The 26909-nt window shown below is 33.5% G+C and overlaps 1 protein-coding gene across 1 annotated transcript in view; it reads left to right on the top strand.

Moving 5' to 3' along the window:
* Snap25 (Synaptosomal-associated protein 25kDa) overlaps positions 1–26909 on the top strand; it is a 116772-nt gene that overhangs the window by 86236 nt on the left and 3627 nt on the right. The window contains exons 3-6 of the mRNA XM_083118557.1: positions 800–841; positions 2223–2271; positions 6049–6166; positions 8359–8487. Of these exons, the coding sequence (XP_082974683.1) occupies positions 800–841; positions 2223–2271; positions 6049–6166; positions 8359–8487 (338 nt within the window). The remainder of the gene's footprint in view (positions 1–799; positions 842–2222; positions 2272–6048; positions 6167–8358; positions 8488–26909) is intronic.

Genomic DNA, 26909 nt, shown 5'->3' on the forward strand with positions numbered 1-26909 from the left:
TATTAGAGCAACCCAATCGCAAGAAAGATTAAGTGCTCTAGGTATATTATCCATTGAAAAAGAGCTGCTTCTGAAAATTAAAGCATTGCCCTCATTTTACGAAGATGTTATAAGGGAATTTACAGTTCAAAACAGAAGAGCAGAATTTACATTTAAATTATTTTAATTAAGTCTGGTCTTTTGTTCCTGAATATCTGATTGTAAGTTAGACCTCTACTATAATGTTATTTGCATAAGCCAAACAAACCTAAATTGTGAATCTCCAATGTAAATATAAACTGTTTATAAATATCAAGTGATTTTATAATTTTATGAAGACTTCCACATCAGACATCAAACCTGGTGAGTTTTGAACTTTATTATCCATATTTCATTACTTTATACGTTATACAATATTTAGTAATGTTAATGTGCAAATCGTCAACTATTGAATACGTATGCCCCATTCCATAATATATACGTTTTACAAAAATTGTGTACAGCGTGCCCTTTATGAAAATCCAGGATACGCAACTGCATTTACCTCTGTTTAATAAATTATGGCAATGATTTGTAATCTGCCAGTTCCAATCTAGACACCCTGTAAATTTAGAGATACACGAGAACTCCACTAAATATTATGACATTATTTCATGAAAATTTCTGTGAATATTTACCTACAATAATTTTTGATATACAGTGTACTTTATTTATATTTAACCAATTTTACTTCAGGAGATTTATATGTGAAAGGTCTAATAAATAATGCATTATAGTGCCATTTAATGATAACAATCTAATATTATTCTAATCTTTTCAGTCTTTGGATAGTACACGTCGAATGCTGTCACTATGCGAGGAGGTAAGAAAACTTATTGTACAAATTTGGAATATTTCTTAGCAGTTGAATACTCATTAGTTTAACACACATATTGTGTTCATCAGTAGTGGCCAGATGACTTCAAAAAATAATCCTATTTTATTATTTTACAGAATTGCATAATTAAAGAATTTTAGAAGGGGGAGAAATCTTAATGAATAATAATATTTTAAAAAATTAACTCAGAATTGACAAATATATAAAAAATGAAGGAATAAATATCGATATCGGAAAGGAGGGGGGGGGGTCAAGATTGACAACAATATTTTTTTATGTATAATGAATATACTTCTTGAGCTTGAGGAATCTGATGGGGAGACAGAAAGTATCTTGGCCCCCTAAAGTCGGTGCCTATGGTAGTGGCGATTGGGTGGAAAGGACAGTTTATTTTCTCTTGGTAGACAAAGCTTTGCATTAAGAGATATTAGTGCAGGGGCAAAAAAATTGGCATGGGGGTAGGCACTCTTATTCATTAAAAAAAGAAACGAGGAAATTTATTGTCTTTGTATCCATTTTCAACTATTTTGAGTACATATTTCAATGCATTTTTATTTTATATACAGCAGAAATACAGACGTAAACATGACTTTTTTATATATTTGTCAATTCTGAGTTAATTTTTTTAAATATTATTATTCATTAAGATTTCTCCCCTTCTAAAATTCTTTAATTATGCAATTCTGTAAAATAATAAAATAGGATTATTTTTTGAAGTCATCTGCATTATAATAAGGAATGAATATTTGTTTAACATGTAATCATATTTTTCAAATATTAGAAAGTGAAGTGAAGAAGGACTAATTTCAGTGCAAAAATTAAAACTAACTATAAATTATTGGTTTGCATGAATGGTTCTTTGGATGTAATGTAAAAAGGAGAAGCTGATTAAAATGTACATGCCTTAGTAATGTGAAAATCAATGAAAATGCTTAAATATAGAAGTAAGTCAAATAAGTGTCCCCTTCAGAAACTACAATTTGCAGTCAAATTGAACCAACTACTCTTCTTTCTTGTTACTTTTCACTTGTTGATTATTTTAGCTCTTTCTAGTTATATTATGTATCCTTGAGTTCTTTATGCCTAATAGGAATTTCTTTAGCAGATAAAGACAGATATACTAATTTCTAAGTCATCAAGAGATTTGCATTGTTCATAGTTTTGCAGAACTAAAATATGCATCTGTGATCACAGTCATTGTATCATCGGCAATATGTAACTTCGTAAAGATTTTCAACTGATAACACAGTCATTACAAAAATAATGAAAACAAAATTTAATGTATAAATGTAGTGTACTTATTTGAGGAATTAGAATAGAATATTTCTCTGAGAAAAATAATACTCCTTTTTCTTGTGCTGCTTAGAGCAAGGAGGCCGGCATTCGTACACTGGTCGCACTTGATGACCAGGGAGGTAGGTTGCTACTAACATTTTACATTCTTCTTTTCTCTTTTCTTGCATATTATTTCATTTCAGCCTTCAAAGCATCATATATAACCACAGACATTTATCCTAACACAGTAAAAAAAAAGTGAAAGACATAACTGTACTGAATGAGGAAGGTGAAATAATATATCTGCACAAAAACTTCAAACATATAATATTTTTGTATTATTTTTGCACTAAATTGGATCATATTGTGTGTGCTTACTACGAGGGTCACTATTTATATCTTGAGCCTTGGCAACACTGATTGAAGTTAGTTGCGATTTGACGTTTGCACGGAATCGTCTGACATTATTGACCATAACGTACTTCAAATATTTTGTCAATAGCTTCATTTGTGTTGTTTATGTTGCCTTGGAGATTGCGCGACAACAATAAAATGGAATTAACTCGTGAACATTCTCGTGCGATGATTTTTTACGATTTTCGACGTGGATTATCAAGACAAGAGTGCATCGATCAACTTACTTCCACATTTGGCGATGAAGCCCCATCCTTTGCCACTGTGAAACGCTGGTATAACGAATTTAATCGTGGCCACCATTCGCTCACCGACGAGATTCGCGAAGGTCGTCCAAAATCAGTTGTTGTTCAAGAAAACATTGATGCTGTGCAAAACCTAATACTGCAAGATCGTCATGTGACATACTGTGAGATTGAGGCAACCATAGGCATTAGTTCCACCAGCATATATAAAATATTACATGATCATTTAGCTGTGAGAAAGGTATGTTCTCGTTGGATCCCACACAATTTGCCAAAAACTCAAAAATACGCTCGCGTCAATTGGTGCAAACAAATGCTCAATAAATACAATCGTGGTGCTTCAAAAGACGTATATAAGTTTGTAACAGGTGACGAATCATGGATATATGCATATGAGCCAGAACGTAAACAGCAGTCGACTGTATGGGTGTTTCAAGATGAACCCAATCCAACAAAAGTTGTTCGCGCTCGAAGCACATCGAAACAAATGGTCGCCTGTTTTTTTTTTCGGGAAAACTGGTCATGTGGCAACTGTGCCTTTAGAGGAACGTAGAACGGTCAACTCTGAATGGTACACAACAATTTGTTTGCCAGAGGTCTTCGGTCAAATACGGTAAACAAACAAACGCCGGATCATTCTTCATCAAGACAATGCCAGCTGTCACACATCTCGTCTAACAACCGACTTTATGAACAGTCAAAAAATCGAATTGATGGGTCATCCACCATACAGTCCTGATTTGGCACCCAATGACTTCTTCTTGTTCCCGAATGTCAAGAATAAATTGCGTGGACAACGATTTTCGTCGGCGGAAGACGCCGTTGATGCGTTCAAAAACCATATTATGGAGGTGTCTCAAGAAGATTGGAAAAACTGCTTTGACAAATGGTTCTAACGAATGCAAAAGTGTATTGACCATAAAGGAGAATACTTCGAAAAACAATAAAGCAGTTTTCAATGCCAAATTCCTGTTTTTTCATTGTTAGGCTCAAAATATAAATAGTGACCCTCTTACCCTGCCATTGTGGGTAACACAGACAGGAAAAAACAAGTTGATTCAAATTATTATTATTGTCAGGGTGTTTCCATGGCATATAGCTTCGAAATCAGAAGCAAGGGGAAATAAAAATAGCCTCAGAAATGTGTGTGAAGTAACACAAATAGTTTTGTCTGGGAAGGCAATACTCGCAGTATACTTGCTTCATTGATATCCACTGTCCTGGACCAACTCAACCATTTCAGTTCCATCAAGTGAACCTGGACCCACTCAACCAATCAAATCACCTTCCTAGATGTGGACATAACCTCAACACTCACCCACCTCCCAACAGAACTACAACCTCCACCTACACCAAGCCTTGGTCAACCATGGTTATCCTTCTACCTTGGTCACAAAACAAATAACCCGAGCTGTCTCATACACTCCCACCAAGAAATATGACACCAACTGCTTCCTTGTACTTGTCACCCAATACCACCCCACCTCAAAAAAATCAGACACAAACTATGTTCCCATCTCCACATTCTCCACAGTGATCCCAACACCAGAAACATCTTTCCAGACAAGTCCAGAGTTTCTTTCTGAAATGTTCTCCTTCCCCCATCCAAAGCATCTTTGCTCTGAACCTTGCAACTTTGCAGGTCAAACACTCACTTCCATTTCCACCAAATGCGTCTTTTAAAATTTTAAATTTTCCTGTGTCAAGTGAATGTCTCCTATTTAACCCTTCTGGCTCTCCTTCCTTTCACATACATATCATGGGCATTGGAGAGGGGGGGAGGGTCGCACCTGGCCCGACACCACCTGGAGAGTGACAATGTTCATTTCAAGTTACAATAAACCAGAAAGCTCATTTTTATTGTTACAGCGGAAGTATTGCTATTCGAAAAGAGTAAACAAAGTTGAAACTACATTAGATTAGAAAAATGGAGTGTAAAATACAGGCACCAGGCTAAGTTCTCGAGTACTACTATTTAAACAAAAAAATAAATGATTCCACAACTTTCAAAATACCAAAAGTTAAGTGTTTTATGCAAGAGGTCATACAACATAAATTTTATGAGTCAAATGTTTCTCTAACCGTTAAAGATTCTTTTCCTGAATGAGATGTGTAAAAGTTAATAACAAAACAGAACAACTATGTATTTCAGCACACTGACTGTATGATGTGTAAAAATATAATACAAGACAGTTGTGCTGGATATTCACTCATCTGGTGAATTAAAGAGCAAAGTTTCCCCAAGGAAATTAACATTATTTCCCCATAATAATAATAATAACAATAATAATAATTTTGCAATAAAATTGTTTTATTTTAATTAGTTTTAATAGTTATTATTGTATAATAATAATCATAACCCTAATAATAATTATTATTATTGTTTTTATTATTCAAGTTTTGTCAATGGCCTGATCCCCCCACACAAATTTCTGGCAATACTCATGATACACACACACACACAAAAATTAGATACAATTTCTGAGCAGATAAAGCTGGAAACATTCTAAATTCATTTGAAATTTAATGTGAGACGGACAAGTGAGAAGTTTGTAATATTAAATTGGAAGCAAACATAAATAATAAAGTTTATATCGTGATTTATTTTATTACAAAAAATAGCTATAAAGTTTGTAATAATTCTTGAAGCTTTCTTGTTATTTTCATCATTTGTACCTTGCAACAGATCCTTTTGTGAAGATGTGAATCTTTTGGTTCTGTTTACAGGATCCATTCCCTAGACTCTACCATTTGTTTATCTTGGATTGCAACCATGATTATGATTTGGACCAGGAAAATAAATGCTTAATGAAGAACACAAGGGTGTCAACCTTTCCCTTCTCAAAAATAATATCTCTAAAGTCACATACTTAATACTAATGCCAAAGTAACAGATTCACAATATTTTTCTTTAATCTACCAAGGAGGATTTTTTTTAAGAAACATAAATTGAACATATTTCAAAATTTAGTAAATGCATAAATCCTAATCCCATTTTAAATTTTGAGAAATTCGTGTATATGCATATTTTTCCATTTCTTGTACAAATTATGGTGATAATTAAACTATTGCTTTATTTTGAGAACATTTCAGAGGATGGGCTCAAATCAGCAAGTACTCATGAAATATGTCACCACATGTCAGCATCAATATATGCTTAATCTCTTAATGTTTTATCAAGAATTTGATGTGGCAGCACATTATATTAGAGAAAGTAAATGTATCAGCATCATTAAAGAATACCACAAACTTTTACAGAACAATTGGAGCGAATTGAGGAGGGAATGGACCAGATCAACGCAGACATGCGAGAAGCTGAGAAAAACTTGGCTGGTATGGAGAAATGCTGTGGTTTGTGTGTTCTTCCATGGAACAAGTAAGTACTGGGCACACCCTTTAACTGAGAAATTAAACAAATAAAAAGTTACATGAATTTCAAGAATAGAATTATGAATTCAACATTCATAATTACTATGTGACTAATATTGTTTTAATGCTAAAAGAATATTAGTATGGTACTCAACATGAAAAGAACAAAAAATTTCTTTCTAAGTGAAAAATTTTGTAGGCTTATTAGTATAAATGAAGGCTTAATTTCAAAGTAACAATTACATTTTTTTTTAGATTTCACATCTAAATTGATATTTTTATAATTGTATTTGAATTTTTTCTAATATGAATATGTTTGTATCTTTATCACAAGGTTCCATGCATGGTCAGTTTCTTTTCAATTTGTTGATTTCAAACTTATATATATAACATTATTTGATATATATTAAATAATGATGCCTGACTAACCGCATTACCTCCAATAGATCACTACATCACTGATGTATAAAAATAAATCATTCAATCTTTCAGACCTGATTGAATTTTCTGCTTAAATAATCTGAACTTCTACCATTTTCACTTCTTTAATGATTTGTATTTCTATCTTAGACATTGATTATGAAGATTTTCTAGCATTAATAACATTCCTTTTAAATGATACAAATAATTCAGTTTAAATTGAATTGTTATTCTCAGAGACATTTAAATGCTTTAGTAGTTAAGGAATAAGGAATGAAAGTTGTGATGGCATGAGCTACCTTATGACTTCAGTTAATGGATTATTAAATTCGATTTCAAATCTTCGTAAGGTCAAAATTGAACAAGTGATTTTAGGTGAGTTACAAATTCCTTCCTTCCTAACATTAATATTTCTAATTGAAGTACTCAATGCTATCATTTTGAAGATCTATTCTTATTTAATTCTTCATACCACTGCTGTCTACATTCAATCAAGAAGGACAAATTATTATATAAATTATTTGAACTAACTCTGCTTCCAGTCACAAACCATTCTCATGTAAATAACAAAAAAGAAGTACAATCAAAATTTACATATTTCAACCCCTGCAATAATTTTTCTTTATATTAATACATTTTGAATAATTGGAATAAGATAAGAAAGTCTGCAGTGGCATTGCATTGTGTTCATATTATGGTATTCAAAACAAAATTGTATTTATAAATTCGTATGTACCCTACTTTCTCTTTAGTTCATTTTTTGTATTTTTTATCATATTTATGCTACAATAATTAGGATGAATAATGAATTGATGAAGGGGATAAAGAACATACATAAAGAAATACCCATGGCTGATTGACGATTCGAAGAAGGCATACATGTCTTTGTAGGGTGATATGCTAACCAGCATGGCAAGAAGAAACAACATAGTGCTTGTAGTATTATATGTGCTGCACCTTGGTGTTAAGTGGTAGAGCATCCACAGGCTGAACTTCGCCCATGAATAAAGAAATTCTAATTCTAATATATGAAGTATTGCCATTTGCAACTAGAGGTGAAACTGCAGGGTAGAAAATCCAAAATACCTTTAGCTGATAGTTTTATGCAAAACACACAATAATTCTGTTTCAATCTTCCAATGAACAATGGAGGAGCCAGTATTACAAACTACCTAGAAAAATTATCAAATTTTGTTCTGCTTACGTATTTGAGCATCATACAACGTATTATATATCGAATAAATGTGTCCATATATTGGGTGTTCAGAAGATATCGTGTGAAATCTCTAAACAAAGTATCTTCCCATTTATCATTTTCAAACCTTCTCTAAAGCCTACCATGTTCAATAATGAGTACATTACTCTCCTGATAGATTCCAGTGTCAAACGCTATGGGATAGATAATTTCCTTAGATTGCACCCTCGCAGAAGAAAGGATTGGCTAATAGCTTGTTATAAACTGAAAATTAACATATGGAAGATTGAATTATTTTGTTCCTTTCTTTGTACCAAATTTATCAATTGAAAACTAAGAAACGAAAAGTAAAATGCTTCATAATATTATGGAAATAAATAAATGATTGAATCAAATTACGCTATATATATATGTCATTACTGAAATAAACATTATTAACTTCCTTCATTATGAATCTTCTTTTGAAGGTATTACATGAGGTTAGGCAACAGATAGGAAGCTGCAGTCACTGGAGAGATCAAATAAACCAAGGTTATAATACTTCAGAGATTTTTCAAAATATGACCAATGTTCCCATTTTTCAGATCAGCACAATTTAAAGAAGATGAAGGAACGTGGAAGAACACTGATGATGGAAAGGTTGTGAATAACCAACCACAACGAGTGATGGATGAAAGAAATGGGCTTGGACCTCAAGCAGGATATATTGCAAAGTAAGCACTAATCTTAGTTCAAAAATTCTGTTTACAAATTGAATGCTTGAGAGCCAAGATCTCAACAATGGCCTGTATATATACGGGTGGTGGAAGATCTGTTAAATGTTTTCAGTAGCTTGATTCACGTTGATGATCTAACACTTCAAAGCTTGACACCACAAGATTCCAATTCTCTATTGACTTAGAAAAGTCAAATATATGTATAAAGTATTTTAGAAGTTTTGAAAAACAATCGAAAATTATAGAATTGTTTATGTTGTACCAACTGATTTTCTTTCATACTTTGGTTTGAAAACATGATTTGATGTTCAGTGTTAATCCAATCTTTCAATTTTTTTAATATGTTTTTATATTTATAAATATATTCCCCCAAAGAGATCTGACATCTTGATTAATATATCATTGAAGTTGCTTAAATATAATCAAAACTTTTATCACACTCTTCGTATCTGTGCAATTAAGTGGAGAAAATATACAGAAAGAATAGAACTTACAAGCATACATTACATGAGCTGAGGGAATTTTCAAGAAAATTAAACAATGCTGACATTCAATCAAAATTTTGCTCCTAATTCCTTAAAAATAATACTAACTTATGAGAATATGTTGAATTAGAAGATATACTGAAGTTCATGTATCATTGACTTCATTAGTTTGAGTTTTTGGTTTGAGTTCACTTCATGCACAGATACGCTAATTGGGACTGGACCTACAGTTGATCCAAAATACTGTGCAATGTGCCTCCACCAGGTATCAAACATGAGACCCCTTGATTACAAGGTGATGGCATTACCCGTTACAATCAGGGAGGCCCTATTTAACTTCAGTTTACTTAGAGTTTATTACCAAACGACATACAGAAATGTATATGTGTAGTAATATCCTTAATATGAAAATGTAAGCCAAAGATGTTGCATAGATGTTATGTGCAAGACCTACATCACACTTCACAAAATAATACCCAACTTATGAAAATTTTACCTTTTGTAGAATCTGAAGTCTTATGGTATTATTATCTGACAAAATTTAAGATACTGCAACATCTTTAGATGAAGGTGTATGTTATTAATACCTGGCATTAACAGTGAGACAGTGTTGTTTATTTTTGATAGTTATGGAATTTTTTTTATACCTGCTGATATCATTGTGCTTTCTTGCCACTTATTTAATTCATATGCTATAGTATTCGCAAAAAATGAATTGTTAATAATTGCTGATATCATTGTGCTTTCTTGCCACTTATTTAATTCATATGCTATAGTATTCGCAAAAAAATGAATTGTTAATAATTGCAATTAAGAAAGCTACTTTAATATGCCTATATGCCTTCATGGCATGGTGCAAATCACAGGGGAGTACTTTACTTTTTTTTTTACTTTTTACTTTAATTTGTATATATTTTTGGACACATTTCCACATGAACAGATTTAATCTGTTTAATTTTTATTTTCCCTAATATTTATTAAAACTCATGTTATGAAACCCTAAATAATTTAAAATAACAACTGCTTAAATAGTTCTGAAGGGTGGGAAAACTTTGTTTTTCTACATAATTATTGTAACAATGCCAGCATGTATAAGAAATACTTTTAACAAAAAAAATTCTCTCTCCGTATGTAAAAATGACATAATATGGACAAATTCTTAATGCTTTTTAGTCGCACAAAAATTTCACTCATTCACTTTATGCTCTATTCTTTCTCCTAGACAATCTTGCTTTACATACTCCTCAAACACATACATATGTAATTTACACTATTTTCAAGACCTTCTATAATATTTTATTATACTAGATTTTTTATGGTCTTTTTAAAATATATTTTGTGGAGTCAAATTTGACGCATTGGTACATCTTCCTGTATAAAGCTACTTTATTCATTTAACATACTTTCCATTACCTGCATTTACACAGACCATTGATGAGAACTTGTCTTCAACTTCTTTCATCTGTTACTGAAGATACGGTGAAACTGTACACAAAAAAAATCTATATTCGGTGAGTATTTCCTCTTTCACATTCCTTTCGTATCCCATCAAACCTCATGGGTTTCCTTCCTAGTTTCACTGTACACGTACGCGCACACACACACACATATCCCTATATTATTGTGTGTGTGTGTGCGTGGAAAATAGAACACGTTTCTTGAAACAAACGGCTCCTGACACCGCGAGCAAAGAAGTGGAGAGATCTTAGTAAAGATGAAATGTGGAAAAACTACCAGACCAAATGGGATTCCAGTGGAAATATGAAAGGATCTGGAGCATGAAGTCATTGACATACTTTCATCTAATGAGGATGAAATATGAACATGTGTTGGGTAAGTTTGTTCCTAAAAGTAACAATTTCAAGTTACTTTTCTTTGCACAATAACATAATGCCTTGCTTTATTTATTGGATTCATTTGTAGAAATTTTAAGTAAAAATATGATTGTACCAGGACTATATGTTAGGACTAGAGTGTTCATGATAGTGCTATAATCATTTAGTTGGCAATCTGATCCAGGTTTCCCTCACATTCTCCAGTAAATTGTTTTGCTTGCAGGATTTTCAACTTTGCCAGAAACTATGTTTGTAGTGAATTTATGAACACAGTATTGCCAGATATTTCATGTTCTTCCATATAGTAATCTGAAACCTATAATTAATGTAAAACATATGGGTGGTACCTAAGATATGGCACACCCAGATGTACTATGTAGAGATTTCAGATAAAAAATGCAGGCTCAACCAGGACTCGAACCTGGGTCTCTGGCATACCATATCATTTCTCTACCACTGAACTACCGAGCCAGTAGTCTCTGCCAGTGCTACCGCAACAGGGTATGTTGCCCGTTGTGGTACCACTAGCAGAGACGATTCCACACAGGTAAACAGTGACAGCGAAAAATCAGGCGAACCCAGACCAGCTTGGTAGTTCAGTGGTATAGCAATGACATGGTATACCAGAGACCCAGGTTGAGTCCTGGTTGAGCCTGCATTTTTTGCTGAAATCTCTACAAGGGTGGTAGTTTATTAACTCTGTGGCTGTGCTGCTTTGATCATAAGTGTCACATCCTTACTGGGAAGAATGTGAAACATAGTTTTTTAGAAATTCACCAAAAACATTTGCCAAGGCAAAAGTTCAATGAGTAAAACAATCGAGTGAAGGCTGTGGGGATGCATGATTAGATTAATAACTAAGTTATTTGGAAGTGCCATGCAATACCAGAGCCTGAAGTTATAGTCCTTGCACAGTTATACCTTTAACTCAGAATTCTTACAATCAGTAAACTTTTGCTTGCATCATTGATTGTGAATTTAAATATAATGTGTTAATAACACATTACCTTCTACAATACAATATTAACTTTTTAATTGGAGTTTCTCCAATACTATTTTTATCTTATGCATGCTTTTTACATAAAACCAACAACACTTAGAATAAATCAATAATCTTTCATTTTTAGAACACTTCCATTATTTTTCATTGAAATGATGATAGCAAAATATTTAATGTGAATATATATTGAGTGTCATTCTCTGCATGGGTCATTATTGTCATCAACTACTATTCTCATGGGTCACTAAACCTAGAAACATAGTTCTTGTGTGAGAGGCCACAATGAAAACTTTTTCATTCAACATGTAACCATCATAAATAATAAATAACACAAATTATTTTGTGAGCATACAAGGAGAAAAGAGTTCACAAAATCCTGACAACCTTCTTTCTTAAAAATGTCATTGAGTAAGTGAGTAAATGTTCATGAAACTTCCAGTTTAGGATAAGGGTTTATTTTTCAATTCTGAAGGGTCTTCATTTTCCTTCTATCGCCAGTGTTTATTTCATAATTTCATCTTAATTTATAAAACAATGGAATTATTATCTGATATCAGTAGAAATCTCACTTGGTCCAACAGTTTTTACTTTTGAATTGAACAAGAGAAGGATTTAACTCAAGAGTTTCATCAAGTAAGGTGAAAAATAATGATTTTAATAATAAAAAAACATTTTGGATTTATATTCATAAAGTTTCAAAAATGCAATGTACTACCAAATAACATACTAGTTATGTTACCGCATTACTTATCACTATGTAGGAATAGGAAGTGGTATGAGACGGATCTATGAAGAAAAGAAATATCTGAAATGTTCTGTAGCTTAACCATGATGTTCCGCACAATTATGCTATTCAAAATGCTTTATGATGGGAAGAAGACATATATTTGAAATTTAAATAGCTTGCTTCGTACTGAGAAGAATTCACAGATAGATCAAAAGAAAGTCAATCATAAATGGTATTTTCAACCTAAACTTTGCTATGGATAAAAGACATGTGGATTCCATGGAGTATTGAGTGTGTTTGTAACGCACGTCACAAAACACACATGTACAAAAATACTTAAATTTGTATCAGAGATTGATAATATGTGAAGACTAATTCCAAAAACTTCTTATGGCACTGCTTAGGCCAAATTGATCTTTTTCAGATTATATGTTTGAAACAGAGATTGAAAACTGCAGGACAAGGAACAGAATGGAAATGCTGTGATAAAGTTCTAGAGATGATAATAGTGACAAAAAAAATGTTCAACAAATACACAAAGGGATAAAAAAGGCCTTTTTAAGTGCAAGCTTGTAATATCAATGCTGGACTCCAAAAAGAAATAGCAGATTTGTGTCTACATAAAAAGTTTTGTTCAGAACCACATGAAATATAATACAATATAAATAAATCAGATTCAGACTTTGTAACAATCCACTTATCATTCCAACTCGGTCTATTTCTACTGAAATTATACATGCAAAAGTTGTTTCACAGAGATTAGCATTATTTAAATAATGTTGAATCCCATATATTATATTAAAGAATAAGGAATATTAATAATCTCAATCAGAATGAATGCAAGATCTTGTTTTTTTCAACACACATACAATGACCACAGGAATAAGAAGAAAGCACGATAAACCAGGCAACACTTTAAACATCATGTGACGTCACTGCTGATCACTTCCAGCTATCTACAGCGAGGAAGAAATCATGTGCCTATTACCGTACTTCTTCTTACATGACCCACCTTAACTGTTTTTAGATTTCTATTTCTCGGATTTTAAAGTGACATAGATATGACAAAATATCAGTGTTTTAATTGTTTGTGGGTCTGTACTAACATAGGTGTGGACATATGCTGTGCAATACAGGAGGTGAGAAGTGAAATAAAATAACCTGTGGTGCAACAGACCATTCAGGGCCCGAGCCTACCTACTGACTACCGACCTCACTCCCACCTGAACCTACTCACTCACTCACCCAAGGTGGAAGAACTTCCAACCAGTTACGGAGTGACATGAGGTCAGCACGACGAACCCACAGTCGTCGTTGTAGGTTTTCATGACCGGGTTACACTACTCATTCGTAACTCCCCAATTTCCTCACGATGGTGAGTGGACACCAGTCCCATACACGGGCCAAAATCTCAAGAGAAAAGTTGTTAGCTTCCACCAGGAGACGCGAACCTGCACGCATCCTGTAGTCAGAGCCCAAAGCATGACGCCTTAGATCGCATGATCATGGTGCAGGACAAGTGAGAAGTTATAGAGATGAATCTTGATGTTTCCAAATAGGTGGTCTTTAAACCTGGGAGTTGGTTTGGAGGAGGACTACAAAACAGAAGTATTTTTTTTCCTGATCAAAGGTGATAAAAAAACATGGAAAAGAGAAAAATATAATTCGGATGGAGGACTTTTACTAAACTGCATAACTATGGATGTTATGGAAAAAATGAATGTACTGCATGGTTCAGATGTATGAATGGAGAATAAAAATTTGAACAGATTCAGCAGGAACCAGTAAGAACATCAAAATTAGTATACTGAAATAGCTGCATATTGGTGGCAACACAACATACAAGAAACAAACATATTTCTGGAAAGATCAAAATAATCCAGAACATTTGGATCAATGGAACATTTCTTTCTCTTTCATTTAATGTGAGAAAAAGAGACTATGACTGGTGATAACTAGTTATGTAATGGTGCCAGATTCACATAGAAAAACCTCTGGTGCTATTTAATAACTGATAATTTCCTTGAAACAAATTTGTATAATGTTCCTTTCATAAGGAAACACATTTACAATCTAGTTTTGTGTTGATATTTAAATATATTTTGTTGGTAACTAAGATGATGGAGCAGCAAACTAGGTTCTTGAAGGTTAGTATATTGATGTGGTGTGAAAAAATGTAATTGCTACAATGTTCAACTATTGGTAGCATACCAACAGAAATAATATAAATATTACACAAAACTACTATACTATACTTTGTATTCAAACACACACAGTGGCATGCCCAATGGGGGGGGGGGGGTTGGGGGGTCATAACTCCTCCTTTGGGCCAGTGTTCCTTAAAAAAAAAAGAACATCAAAGGCAGGAAAAGATGGTAAAATGAGGGCTGACCACTGAAAAAATTATATGTAACCACCCTTTATCAAAAATTCTGGACACACCACTTTATATATACCACCTCCCCCGATGTGTTAGCAATTAATGTGTCATCTCTTGAAACTACAGATGATTGTTCGGTTCTGTCCTTTTTTGTCTAATTATGAAATACCGCAAAACTTCTCAATAACAGACAGGCCTGGGAGAAAAATAAATGTCCATTATTAAGAAGTGTCCGCTATTCAGAAAAAAGTGTAGGATGTTACACAATAGAATAAGCATATTACAGTACGTACTTTATGAACATAATGTTCCTTTTTCCTACATTCAAGGAACAAAATACTGTAATACATACAGTGAATTTAAATTTACCAAAGTATCCCTACATACATTACAAATTTCAAAAAAGAAAATACAGTACACGTAGTGTAATCCTTTGTTAAATTACTGCATTCAAAATGCTCTTTCATTTTCAATAGACTATAACTATTTCTGGCAAGACCCAGATTATCCAAAATAATCATCTATATTTTTCTAAATCTTAAAGTTCTTTACAATTGTCTTTTCATAGATGTTGACAACTTCAACTTTTTACTTTAAAGTCACTCGTTTGCATTTCTGCAACTTCGTAGCAGAAGTGACACACACTTCTCAAGATAACCACAAAGAATACTGTCTACTGTCTGCACTTTTAAAAAGAAATATGTTCGGTGTAACATGAAACAATGCACGCTAGTTCGAAATACTGGCCATTGTTGTGTCGAATTTCAGGAATTGAGACAGTTTTCTTTCAGGCTGTCTGTTATTAAGAAGTTTTATTTGCGTTGGGGAGGTAGTTTTCAGTGTCCGTGTCCGTTATTAAGAATGTCCGTTATTGAGAAGTAATATTGCCATTAAACCCCATGTATTTCTGCCGGGGAATTTAAAAATGTCCGTAATTTAGAGGTGTCCACTCAGTGCTGGATCTACAAATCTTGGCCCCCCTGCAAAATATTACCGAAGACCCCCTCTACCTACCTACATTTACACACACACACACACACGCACATACATTATATATATGTGTGTGTAATTCTCGATCTCATGTTGACTGTCACATATAAGGACCTAGAGGGTGATTCAAAAGTCCCTTAACACCTCCTATAAAAAGTAAAGGAGTTAGGCTGGGTACAATTGGTCATGATTGAAACAGTCAGGCTTAGGGGGAACCACATTGGTGTGTTCCAAGCGGACATCCTCTATATTGAATTCAACTCAATTTTTTTTAAATGGGAAGGGGGTGATGTGATATATACACACACTGTTTTCTCACAACTGGAAAATGATGCATTTGTTACAATCATGCAGTCATAACTTTTTCCTGGTTAAAGATAGGTTGAAGAAACCTTCACCACTGCATTTCTCGTGAAATTCTAGCCTGATCTGATTCTAGTTTGACTGCCATGCAGGAGACCAGGGGTGGGTGATCTAAGGTCGAAATTTTTCCGGCTTTGTCCCCACATAAGGCAGCTCTAGGGCCAACCCAGCCTCAAATCAAATGGTACCCGGGGTAGGGGAGGGGGTTAAGGTGGCCGCAGCATGGTGCTGATCATATCACCTACAAGATGGTCTACATTGAAAATATGTGGGGCCCACATGCCCTAAATGTGCCTTCATGGTATGGTGCTATATGCACAACGAACTTTAACTTTAATCTTTACCTGTATATATTGTATTCGTTTCTGTACCCCTGAATAACTAAGTTTATTTTTAACACACCCACATACGAACCCTCTACTATGTCAATGACTGAGGGCCCCTTAAAGGCTTACTTGTCTCCGCATTGCGGGGTTTTATGGCTGACTTTACCTTTACCTCTTGTATTCATTTCTGTACCCCTGAGTAACTATGTTTATTTTTTACATATGTATATACGAACACTCTACTCAATTGCTGAGGCCCCCCCCCCCCACTGCAGGGTTTTGCGGCTTGTAGATCCGGCACTGTGTCCACTATTCAGAGGGGCCATTACGAGAAGTTTTACTGTATATGGTGAAGGTTGCATTCAAAACTCAGAAAAGAGTGTGTCTTGCTATATATAGAGAAAAATTGGGAAAAAACTATACATTTCCCAACCAAAGGAGCCATGGAAAGAACTTTTTTTCTTTGCCCTCCAAAAAGCAGTTTTTTCTCAGCACTTCCAACTCTAATTTTTATACATTTAGGATGCCATTTTGGTAATCATCTTCATTTTACCTGTTTGTACAATTTCTATATTCTCACCATTGATAGTTTCTTTCTTCACATTAATGAAAAAGGAAATAAATTATTACATTTACATCATGAAATGGTGTATTAGATAACATCAACCAAAAATCAAGAGAAGGAACAGAAAAGATTACATATGGAGTGGATAACATTGAAGAGACTAACTCAAGATGACAAACAACTTAGTTCAGAAAGTTTCTGAGGATTGAAGATTGAAATATCACAATATTGATTAATCTGATACAGTACACGGTACAAGGCATTATTTTTATCAGAATATCATCTCACCCCCATATCAATTGAAATACATTTTGCTGTGTATTTTACCACAGTTTCCATTTCTTCCTACATTTGTAATGATAAGGATGGGAAACAACTCTTCTCTATGGTCTTATAACCTTAGGATGTTCATTAAGTTATTTTTCTCAATGTAACTAATGGTAACAATACGACCAACATCAGAAAATTTTGTCATTTTTGTGACATCAGAACTCCATAATTCTCTCATCTCGAGGATCCTAGAATCCTTGGAATATTCAAATGAAAACTCATGGATAATGAAGAACTCCAATTACAGAGTCATTCATTCAATTTCAACTGAATAATTTGATTCCTAAGATTGCTTTCATTTACACTGTAGTAATGGAACAGAAATTATTCTAAGCCCACATTACTAACTCCTATGCTTTGTATTTTAAAATCACATTTTTCATCCTAGCTGAAGTACAAAAGAAAAATAGATAAAAACATACTACTATTTACGAGTAACCTACAATAAAAAAATCTGAAATTGCACACACTATGAAACAAAAGCACTATTATTTTTTCTATAGACATATGAAAAAATATATAGGTTCTTGAATTCACAATTTGAATTTGTTTCAGTAAATTCTGTTGCAATAATTGGATGTGCAGTAGTAGTAATATTTTCAAAACTTAAAATGTTCAGTTGAGATATGTTGGAAATGTGTGAGATTAATCATGCACTTATGTGTAGTCACTGCTCAAAGTGGAAATTGTTAGGTAGGGGATGTTTGCCTAGCTGTGGGGATGCTCCTATGTTTTAACATGGGGTGAATGGGTCAGCTTGGGGATGCTTTGTGTAATTCTTCCTAGCTCCTAGCTGGGGGAATAACATCCCCTGCACCCCTCCCCCCACTTAGATCACTGCATGTAGTAATTGCATATCACTTTGAAACTGCAATGTGTATCAGTTTCAAGGAAAAACTATCAATGAATTTTACAATCACATTCTCTCTCAACAAGAGAGAATAAAAGAGAATTTATGAGGTAGTCTAAATAGAACCTTTACATCTGTACATTTTCAATTTCGACCCTAATATATAATTTTTTTAAATATATTTTTATTATATTGAATATACGGCAACAATGTTACCACTGCACCATAGGGAAGTCCATTGTACAAATATGTGTGTGTGCATTTATTTTCACTCACCATCCAAGTTTTGCTACATATGACAAAGTATTTTTTCAATTCTTGCATTCACTTATGGGAACACAAAATACCATTCATCTCAATTCAAAAATAATCAAATTTGGTTAATCAATAATTATGACAATAATGTCAGTACATCTGAGACACATGGATATTTATTCCACTTAAGGCTTTGCCAAATAAATAATTTAAAATAAAATTAAGTAATTACTGCATATATTACACCAATGTTGATGTTGTTTTTTTGTTTTGTTATATATGAAGTGCTTGTTGAAATTTTGTCATTTTCAAAATTCATTGCACGAGTTGCACCTGGTCTAGATCCAGCTTCACAATTGTAAAGCTTTGGATGATGTGATTTTAAACCTCAGAGTGGATTCAGGAGCAAATAATTTGGGCTTAGAATTACTGCTGTCTCTTCTGTTGATCCTTGACATTTAACTCATTACATAAATTCTCATTACCTTTATACTTCAAACAGTATGTTTCACTTACAGAGTTCCAGACATTTCGGAAAAGATTTCTTGATACAGGAATTTTCTTGCATGTTTCTTACATATTTGTATGTATTTTACATTTACAAAATACTTTCTTAATTCTTTTCTTTTCAGAAACTTTTTTTGGAAAATTTTTAATAATATGCAGGAAGAAGGGCTCCAACCATGGAATATTTTATCCACACTATTGTTAAATGGACAGTTCCATTTGGTTACCAGATCTTGGTTGACAGCTATTATTGCATGTTGCATGCTGTACTCAGTAGTGTAGTGGTAGTAAATAAGGCCTTGATATCTCTTTGTCTGGTATCCAAATTCACACTTAGGGGGAAGGAAACTTCACGCCACGAGAACGCATCAGTGTAATTCTGATAGGGTGAAGAAAGAGGGTACAAGGAATATGTTTCCTAATAGCACATTGTTAAAAATCACATGGTAATAATCATAGATAATGACAAAGCATTTTTTAAAAAGAAAATCACACCTTCTACTATACATATTCTTTTCTTCCTAAAATCTCCCATTAATCTTTCTTTATCTGCATATCATATGTTCTTTGTGGATGATATTTTGTGATGCTCTATGCTCTCCCGTGTGTGTAAAGCTTGCCAATTCATTCACTCTTTGGCATCTTAAGACACCACTCATTACTTTGAAAATTAACTTTTATCACTGCTTTGACTTCTGAAATTTCACTTACATCACATTGTTGTCTTTCTTCTTCTTCTTCCTTCATGCATGACACATTGTCCTTTATCCTAGTATTTTTTTTCCAGAAAATTTACTATTGATAGGATATGAGAATATTTATGAAGTTGATTCTTATGCAGTATTTGTCATTTATCTCTATGTTCCATGTAGGCAGAGTTTAGTTACATTTTACTAATTGATGGTTCATGAAAATATATTTTAATATCTTGGAAACAACCAACACTATCTCAAAACATTTCACATCAATGGACTTTGGCATACAGCTTTCAATTTCATTATCTGCATAGATTATTCTTAACTTTCTAACTACACATGAAAAAAATTCAAGCAATTTTCAAATAACCTTTTGTTGAATTCAAATGTAGCTGCAATTATTGGAGAACAGTTTATGCATTCAACCGCTACTTATATACTTTGTCCCAGCTAACTGTGGAGCAGGGCCGCACATAGCGGCAGGAGGAGGAGGAGAAGGGAAATTGAGTGGAGAAAGCACAGCATTGCCAACCGCACGGTCCTAACTGTACATGTACGGACATTTCATGACATGTACGGATGTATGGTCCACACCTTAGTCCGGACGCTAAATGTACGGCTTATCAAAGTTTGCACTTGCTGCTTTATCCCTAATATTTCTCTAAGAAATTCTTAAACAAGCATATGGACCTGGAGACAAAAATACGATCCGTTTGCCATGTGCGTACGGTATTGCTGCTTTCAAAAGTTTGCAACAATTACAGAGCAAAGCAGGGAAATCGCGTAACTCCAGTCACCCATTATGCAATCCCGCTTCTCTCACTGTTCATTGGTGGAGCCGTTTCGTGTCACTACTTGCGCAGAGACTTGTTCTTGTTCTCCTTGTCTACAGTTAGCTGGTACAGGGTTTAGGTTATGTACATTTTATCATTTTACACAATAAAATGTCATTTTATTTCCAAAAAATATTTTCTCTTGACTTCCTAAATTGGAATAGATGTACTATTAATGAATACATGTTGATAATTGCTAATGGTTTGATTAATATTTGGTTCTTACTGTGGCTGAAGAGTTTATTTCTCACTTAAACAAAACAATACATACTTAAACAGCTCTTTCTGGCAAAAAGCACCTCATCTTTTTCTTTCAGAAAATATTAATAAAATTGTGCTAGTATATTTGGAAAGATTTATTTCAGTTAAAAGTGAGGAAGAGAACTTGTAACAATTATTTGTCTTCTTCCAACACTGTATACCTAAATACCTGGCACAATATTTCCGAAATAAAATGCAAAGATACTTACTTAGATTTTCAATCTACTTTACAGTGGGAAATGATAACGGTAATAAGTTTTGTTTTAAGTCCACTTTAAGCACAGCCAGGTTAATTTGGACTGGACCTACAGTTTAAAGTGGGATTCAAACCACTATGTGCCTCCACCAGGTATCAAACCTAGGACACCTTGCTTACAAGGTGAGAACATTACCACTATGCCATCAGGAAGGCCTTGCAGTGTGAACTTTGTAGACAAATCAGTTTGTAGTAATAACATCATGGAATATTTAACCTACAATTGCTACAAATTGTGGGTGTGGGTCTACTCAGCCACAATATACTTTCATAATTTTATCTACAAATATTTTAGATGATGGAACTATTTTCAAAAAGGAAAAATCTTTAGGTTTTTTTTATTGAATTACATTGGTTTTGAGGAAAAAATATGAGATGACACTTAAAGAGAAATCTTTGTACTCACACGAATTATTTAAACTGTTCTATCAATAATTCTGTGAATATCCAGGCAAGAGTTATGAATATATTAAATAGATAGTTAAGAGATGTTGAAACATTTACATAGTAACAAAAATGATGAAATATATGAAAGACACATGAAATTAACAGCATCCTTCAAGGACAAAATTATCAAAAACAAATATAAATTAACCTCACCTTTCCATATTTTCGAAAACAAATCATGTATTACACAATCATTAGTCCAATTTATCTCAATATGTGAAGAAAGAAAAGGTTAATTACGGAAATCTTAAGATCTCCAGGAGTGTGTAAGGGATTGTTAGGTGCATGCTATTGAGTTGCAGAGTGGAATTTTGCTATGTGTTCATTCAGAAAATATTGCACAGAAAATTTATGTGTGAAATATATTGATACACAATACACACATTATGCATCGTAGGTTTGTATACTTTTTCTGAGAGCTACAGAAACAGTTTGCAGTTTGGTGTGCATCATCTTATAAATTCATTCAACACATTCCCATTTTGAATCAGTTACAGTTAGATATATTTTTCTTCATGTTTTCTGCTGAAAATATTAAAACAGTTTTTAATATTTCCCTTTTCTCCTGGTTGTCTGAAACCTTGCTAAACATTCAGACTTTCTTTGGATTTCATTCAGACCTTCATTTATAATTTCTGCAGAAAATGGTTGTAAAATATTCTGAAATGCAGAAAATCAATGTTATTTATAACTTTTCATTCTTAGTATAATTTTGACAATTAATTTCTGTCCGAGTGTATGTACCTTGTTCTCTTTGTTTATTTGAGAATGGGTGACACGACTATTGTTACCTGCTGCAGCTCTGAAGTATGTACAAAGAATAGTTATCTGAGATTTTGGTTATTTTTTGTTCTATATTTGCTTAGATGAACATAACATTATCTTAGCAGAAGACTAACATATGAACTAACTTTGGTTTCTGTTGTTGACTCAAAACTGATGAAGATTCCATCTTGCTTTCTCATTGTCATTTGCACTATCACCATTTATTCTCAACTTTTCTTTACTTCTATATCTGAAATGAGTCGATTGGCACAAGGAGTGACATTAGCACTGACAATATTTCCAGTATAATGGGATGATGATAAAAGTAATACAATATGGCTCCTCCTTTCGTTCTGTCAATCCAAAAACTTAATTTAGGAATGACAATCTTCTAACGCTGCCTTTCTACAGATAATTTGTCCAGTTTTTTCTCAATATGTGCTATTTCTTTCGTAAGGAGAAAAGTAAATTTAGGAAATGTTTAATTGAACATTGTATAAAATTGATTTATTACTGAATTGTTTGTATATCCTATTTATTGTTTACCAATATTTTATGGATGAGTATGAGCTGATGGTGGATGCAAAGCAAGACTTGACAAAAGTCTGCTAAGGTAATGTAGTATTGCACGTTAAATTCCAGCCTGTTTTATATTGGAATGCTTTTGAGAAGTCCACACTTCGAATTTTCTTTGAAATACATAATCTTATAAGTTTATTTGTACTTACAGAAAATAGAAGTTTATTTTCTAACATTTGTCATGCAGTTGGGTAAAGCCAAACTTCACATTTTTTAGGGCATGATGACAAATAACTTTGCAAAATACCATTTATCTAACTAAATATAAAATATTTAGGTTTTAATATGTCCTCCCAAAATATATAATTACTGTATATTTGTATTTTTGTTAATTCAGTTTGCTTTTCTGTCACTTTCTTGCTAATTGGGACAATGAGGATGGGTGACGATTAGATGAAATTGACGAAAGTACACTCTCAAAGAGCATCCATACCTAGACTGGGATTTGAACCTGAGAATTTTGTGGCAAGATCAAATGCCTACTACGCAATATGCTTGGTCACTGAGCCAGGTATATAGTTGCTAACAACCCTTGCAATAATGCTATCTATCATTCATTATCAATTTTCTGTAAGATATAGCTAAAAAAAAGTATTTCTAAAGAATGTTAAGGCTTTCAAAATTAGGTATGTGTATTCTGTGGTATGCCTCTTCCACCGTTCCATTGTTTGCCAATCACGCAACACAAGTTAATGACCTGAAAATGCAGAATGAACTATGATGAAATGTGCTGTGAAACTGTGATCAATAAGCTGATTACTAATTTTGAAGGAACTATTATGTGAGAATATTTTCAATTGTGTACATACATATTGCAACAGACATGCCTTTTATATGCTTTTCTGCAAAAATCTTACGTTTTCTTATAAAATCATTGAAATTTGTAAGTTCTGTGGGGAGATATGTTCTTACTGTATGCTAGGGGACTGTTTAATTACTTAAAGATGGAAAACATGAACTAGACAAGTCATTTTGTATCAGGTTGCTCTCAACATAACTTGCTTAGTTTTTGCAAGGATGCGCAATTTGTTTGTTTGTGTTAATTTTGAATAAACCTATATCATTCTTCACTGAGAACAGTAGTAACATGAGATAGTTGGATGAACTATAACATGATGAAATAATAGTCTAATTTGTGAATATAGTTTGCTCCGGCACACTAAATATAAAGAACTGACTTTTTATGACTGAGAGGTGGCTTTTGCGTCTTGACTGATGAAACGAAGTAATTGTCCACAGCCATATTTTAAAAATAATTTCATTTCAGTTTCCAAAAGAAACCTTTTCTTTTCCATGAACAATTTGATTTTTTGTACTTACAAAAGAAGAAAGCATGTATATCTGAAAATAATATGTTTACAACTGTGGACCTTTACATTTGTTCAACCAGCAGGTCATAAATTATTTAAGTGGTTGGCACAGAGATAGAAAAAGATTGTTTTTCCTACAGCATAAGCACTCCTTTGTTTCTTCCTTAAGAATAAACAAGAAGCTAACACAAATTTACAAATGGAAGGTCAGTGGACAAGTACTGTCCGGCTGCCTTAGCCAAAACCATGGACAGAAGTGCTCATGCGCCAACTGGACTTGTTCAGTGTCAAAGTAGGGGTGACGGCAGCAATCACAGATCTCTAATTACAGACTGGAAGAGATGCGCCTTTGTTTGAAGCTGTGCATCTTTGCTCGTGCATAGTCCTGGGGGTAGAAATATGGTGGAGATGTACATTAGAGCTTGGTAACTTTTCATTTTTGTGAAGAAATTAGTGGAGTGTAATATGTAGAGTTATATACTTCTTAGTAAATTTAAAAATTGCAATCTTGTGTGGTGCAATGACTCACAACCTTCAAAATAGTTGTTACAAGTAGAAATATGAAGCTATGCTCGCCACCATAACAGTATCCCCCTTCTTCGAAATTTTTGGCTTCAAGTTAACCCATGTTAAAAGGTTCACGTTTCCAGTCTGGTACCTGGAGGTCTGTGGCAGCAATGGCATTTTGGGAAGGAAGGGGTTTCGTGAAAATCGTCTTCTGTGGAAACAACAATGAAGTTTCAAATGTAGTAACATCGTTGGCAAAGTAAGTAGAGAAATATTTACAAATTATGGAAGGGGTCAGAATGAAAGAAAAAGAAACATCCATATGTCAGCAAACGGATCATGTCTGGAAAGTATTCATCACGTCACATTAGTCGATTAACTTGTTTGTTGACCAGAAACTTTATCATTCAATTTTAATTGATTTCCTTAGCAAATATAATAACGAACTCAAATTTACACAACATTAATCAGGATAGTATTCACTAATACAGTAATATATGCTTCATGACGAATCATCTTTGTTACAGACGACGACATGGCAGCAATCTGACTTGCTCGTTTTGTTGAATGTGTAACAAAACATCACCGTTTTCTTCTATCCACTTTGAAACCATATGTTACAAATTGTAAGTCATATCATAAATCACAAATACACCACAGCAAGCGATAATAAACGAAACAAGCAAATCTATACAAACGAAATATCACAGGGTAGTTTGGTGGGTGTTTGTTTCTACCTGCATCCTCTCTCATGTTTGGAATACATCTTTCCAGCCAGTTTTTGTCTTCCATGGCTGAACTGCATGGCAACCAACCACAGAATACAATTATCAAATTTGCACATTACTATATCTGTCTACAGAGTTACAGAAGCTCGTGAATATCATTCACTTATGAGTTCAATTATATAGAGATTATATACCAACATTAAAATATTGTTTCTAGTATTCTGTTAAGAAAAAGCGCCATTATGCATCCAAACATTTTCCCTAAGGCAGTTAAAAGAAATCAGTAAAAAAGGATGATTTCATGGGGAAAAAATACTGACAATTAAGCCTGTAACTTGTTCCAAATTTCAATGCTAAATACTCACTTGTCTTTCTTTGTTTCAGTTGAGAGAAAGTTAATATGAATGGTAAGATGCTATTTATCCAAATTTATTTGCTTCCAAATTTTTCTTATCATAATTCCAAGAAGTGCTTTAGAATAACTCTAAATTAATTTGTAAATAACAATAAATACATATGTACACATATTTATGTATATATATATATAAATATATATACATCCATGCACACATGTATGCAGCATATTATTGGATAAATGATAAAAGATAGTTAATTAAAACAAAAAATTGACTTGATGAGATTGTAAATATTCTCACCAACTGAGCAAAATACGGACATCCTTATCAAGAAAAACTGTTTTAACATGCTATTCTTTTATCGTCATATCATAATATGTATGGTGTTGCAAAGTCAGCTGACACATTTTGTTTAGCAATAAATTGTAAATGACATTGTCGACAATTACAGGAAAATTACATATTTTTTACAACAGATTACCTCAGAGACATGCATAATTCTTGTGAAATGAACTGCAGCATTGGATATGATGAACAACATTCTCAAAGGAAAAAAGTTTTAAATCCACTTTACTCTCAGATGGGTCAATCGGAACTGGAAATATATTGTACAGTGCAATATGAATCGATGAAATGTAGCCTCACTGGGAATTGAATCAGGGATCACTTAGCACCATTATCAGAAACCCTGTTTAAGAAAGAGGAATTTTGCATTATTAACAAAACTGAAGTTTATATATTGTGTACTTTCAAAGCTCAATTGAGTGAGAGTGATATTTGTAAACAACTTTCATGAGATGCCCCAGAACAGTGGCGGCGAAGGGGGCAGTTGCCCCCCTACTTTTTGCCCCCGAACTATGCTAAAACGTTTCTACAAAGGGAAAGAAACTGTCTTTGCCCCCCCTCCCCCCAGTTTTGGCACCTTGCCCCCTGGTTTTGGAACCCAATTACCGCCACTGTCGCAGAATGAAGTCCAGAACTGTTAGGTCATGGATGAATGCTCCAAAAGTAAAGAATAATAATAATGAGGTAAAATTGCAATTAATATTCGTGCTAAATCTTGTAGTTG

The sequence above is a fragment of the Lepisma saccharinum genome, chromosome 3, assembly GCF_977018435.1.
Source record: "Lepisma saccharinum chromosome 3, izLepSacc3.1, whole genome shotgun sequence".
NCBI classification, from domain to species: domain Eukaryota; kingdom Metazoa; phylum Arthropoda; class Insecta; order Zygentoma; family Lepismatidae; genus Lepisma; species Lepisma saccharinum.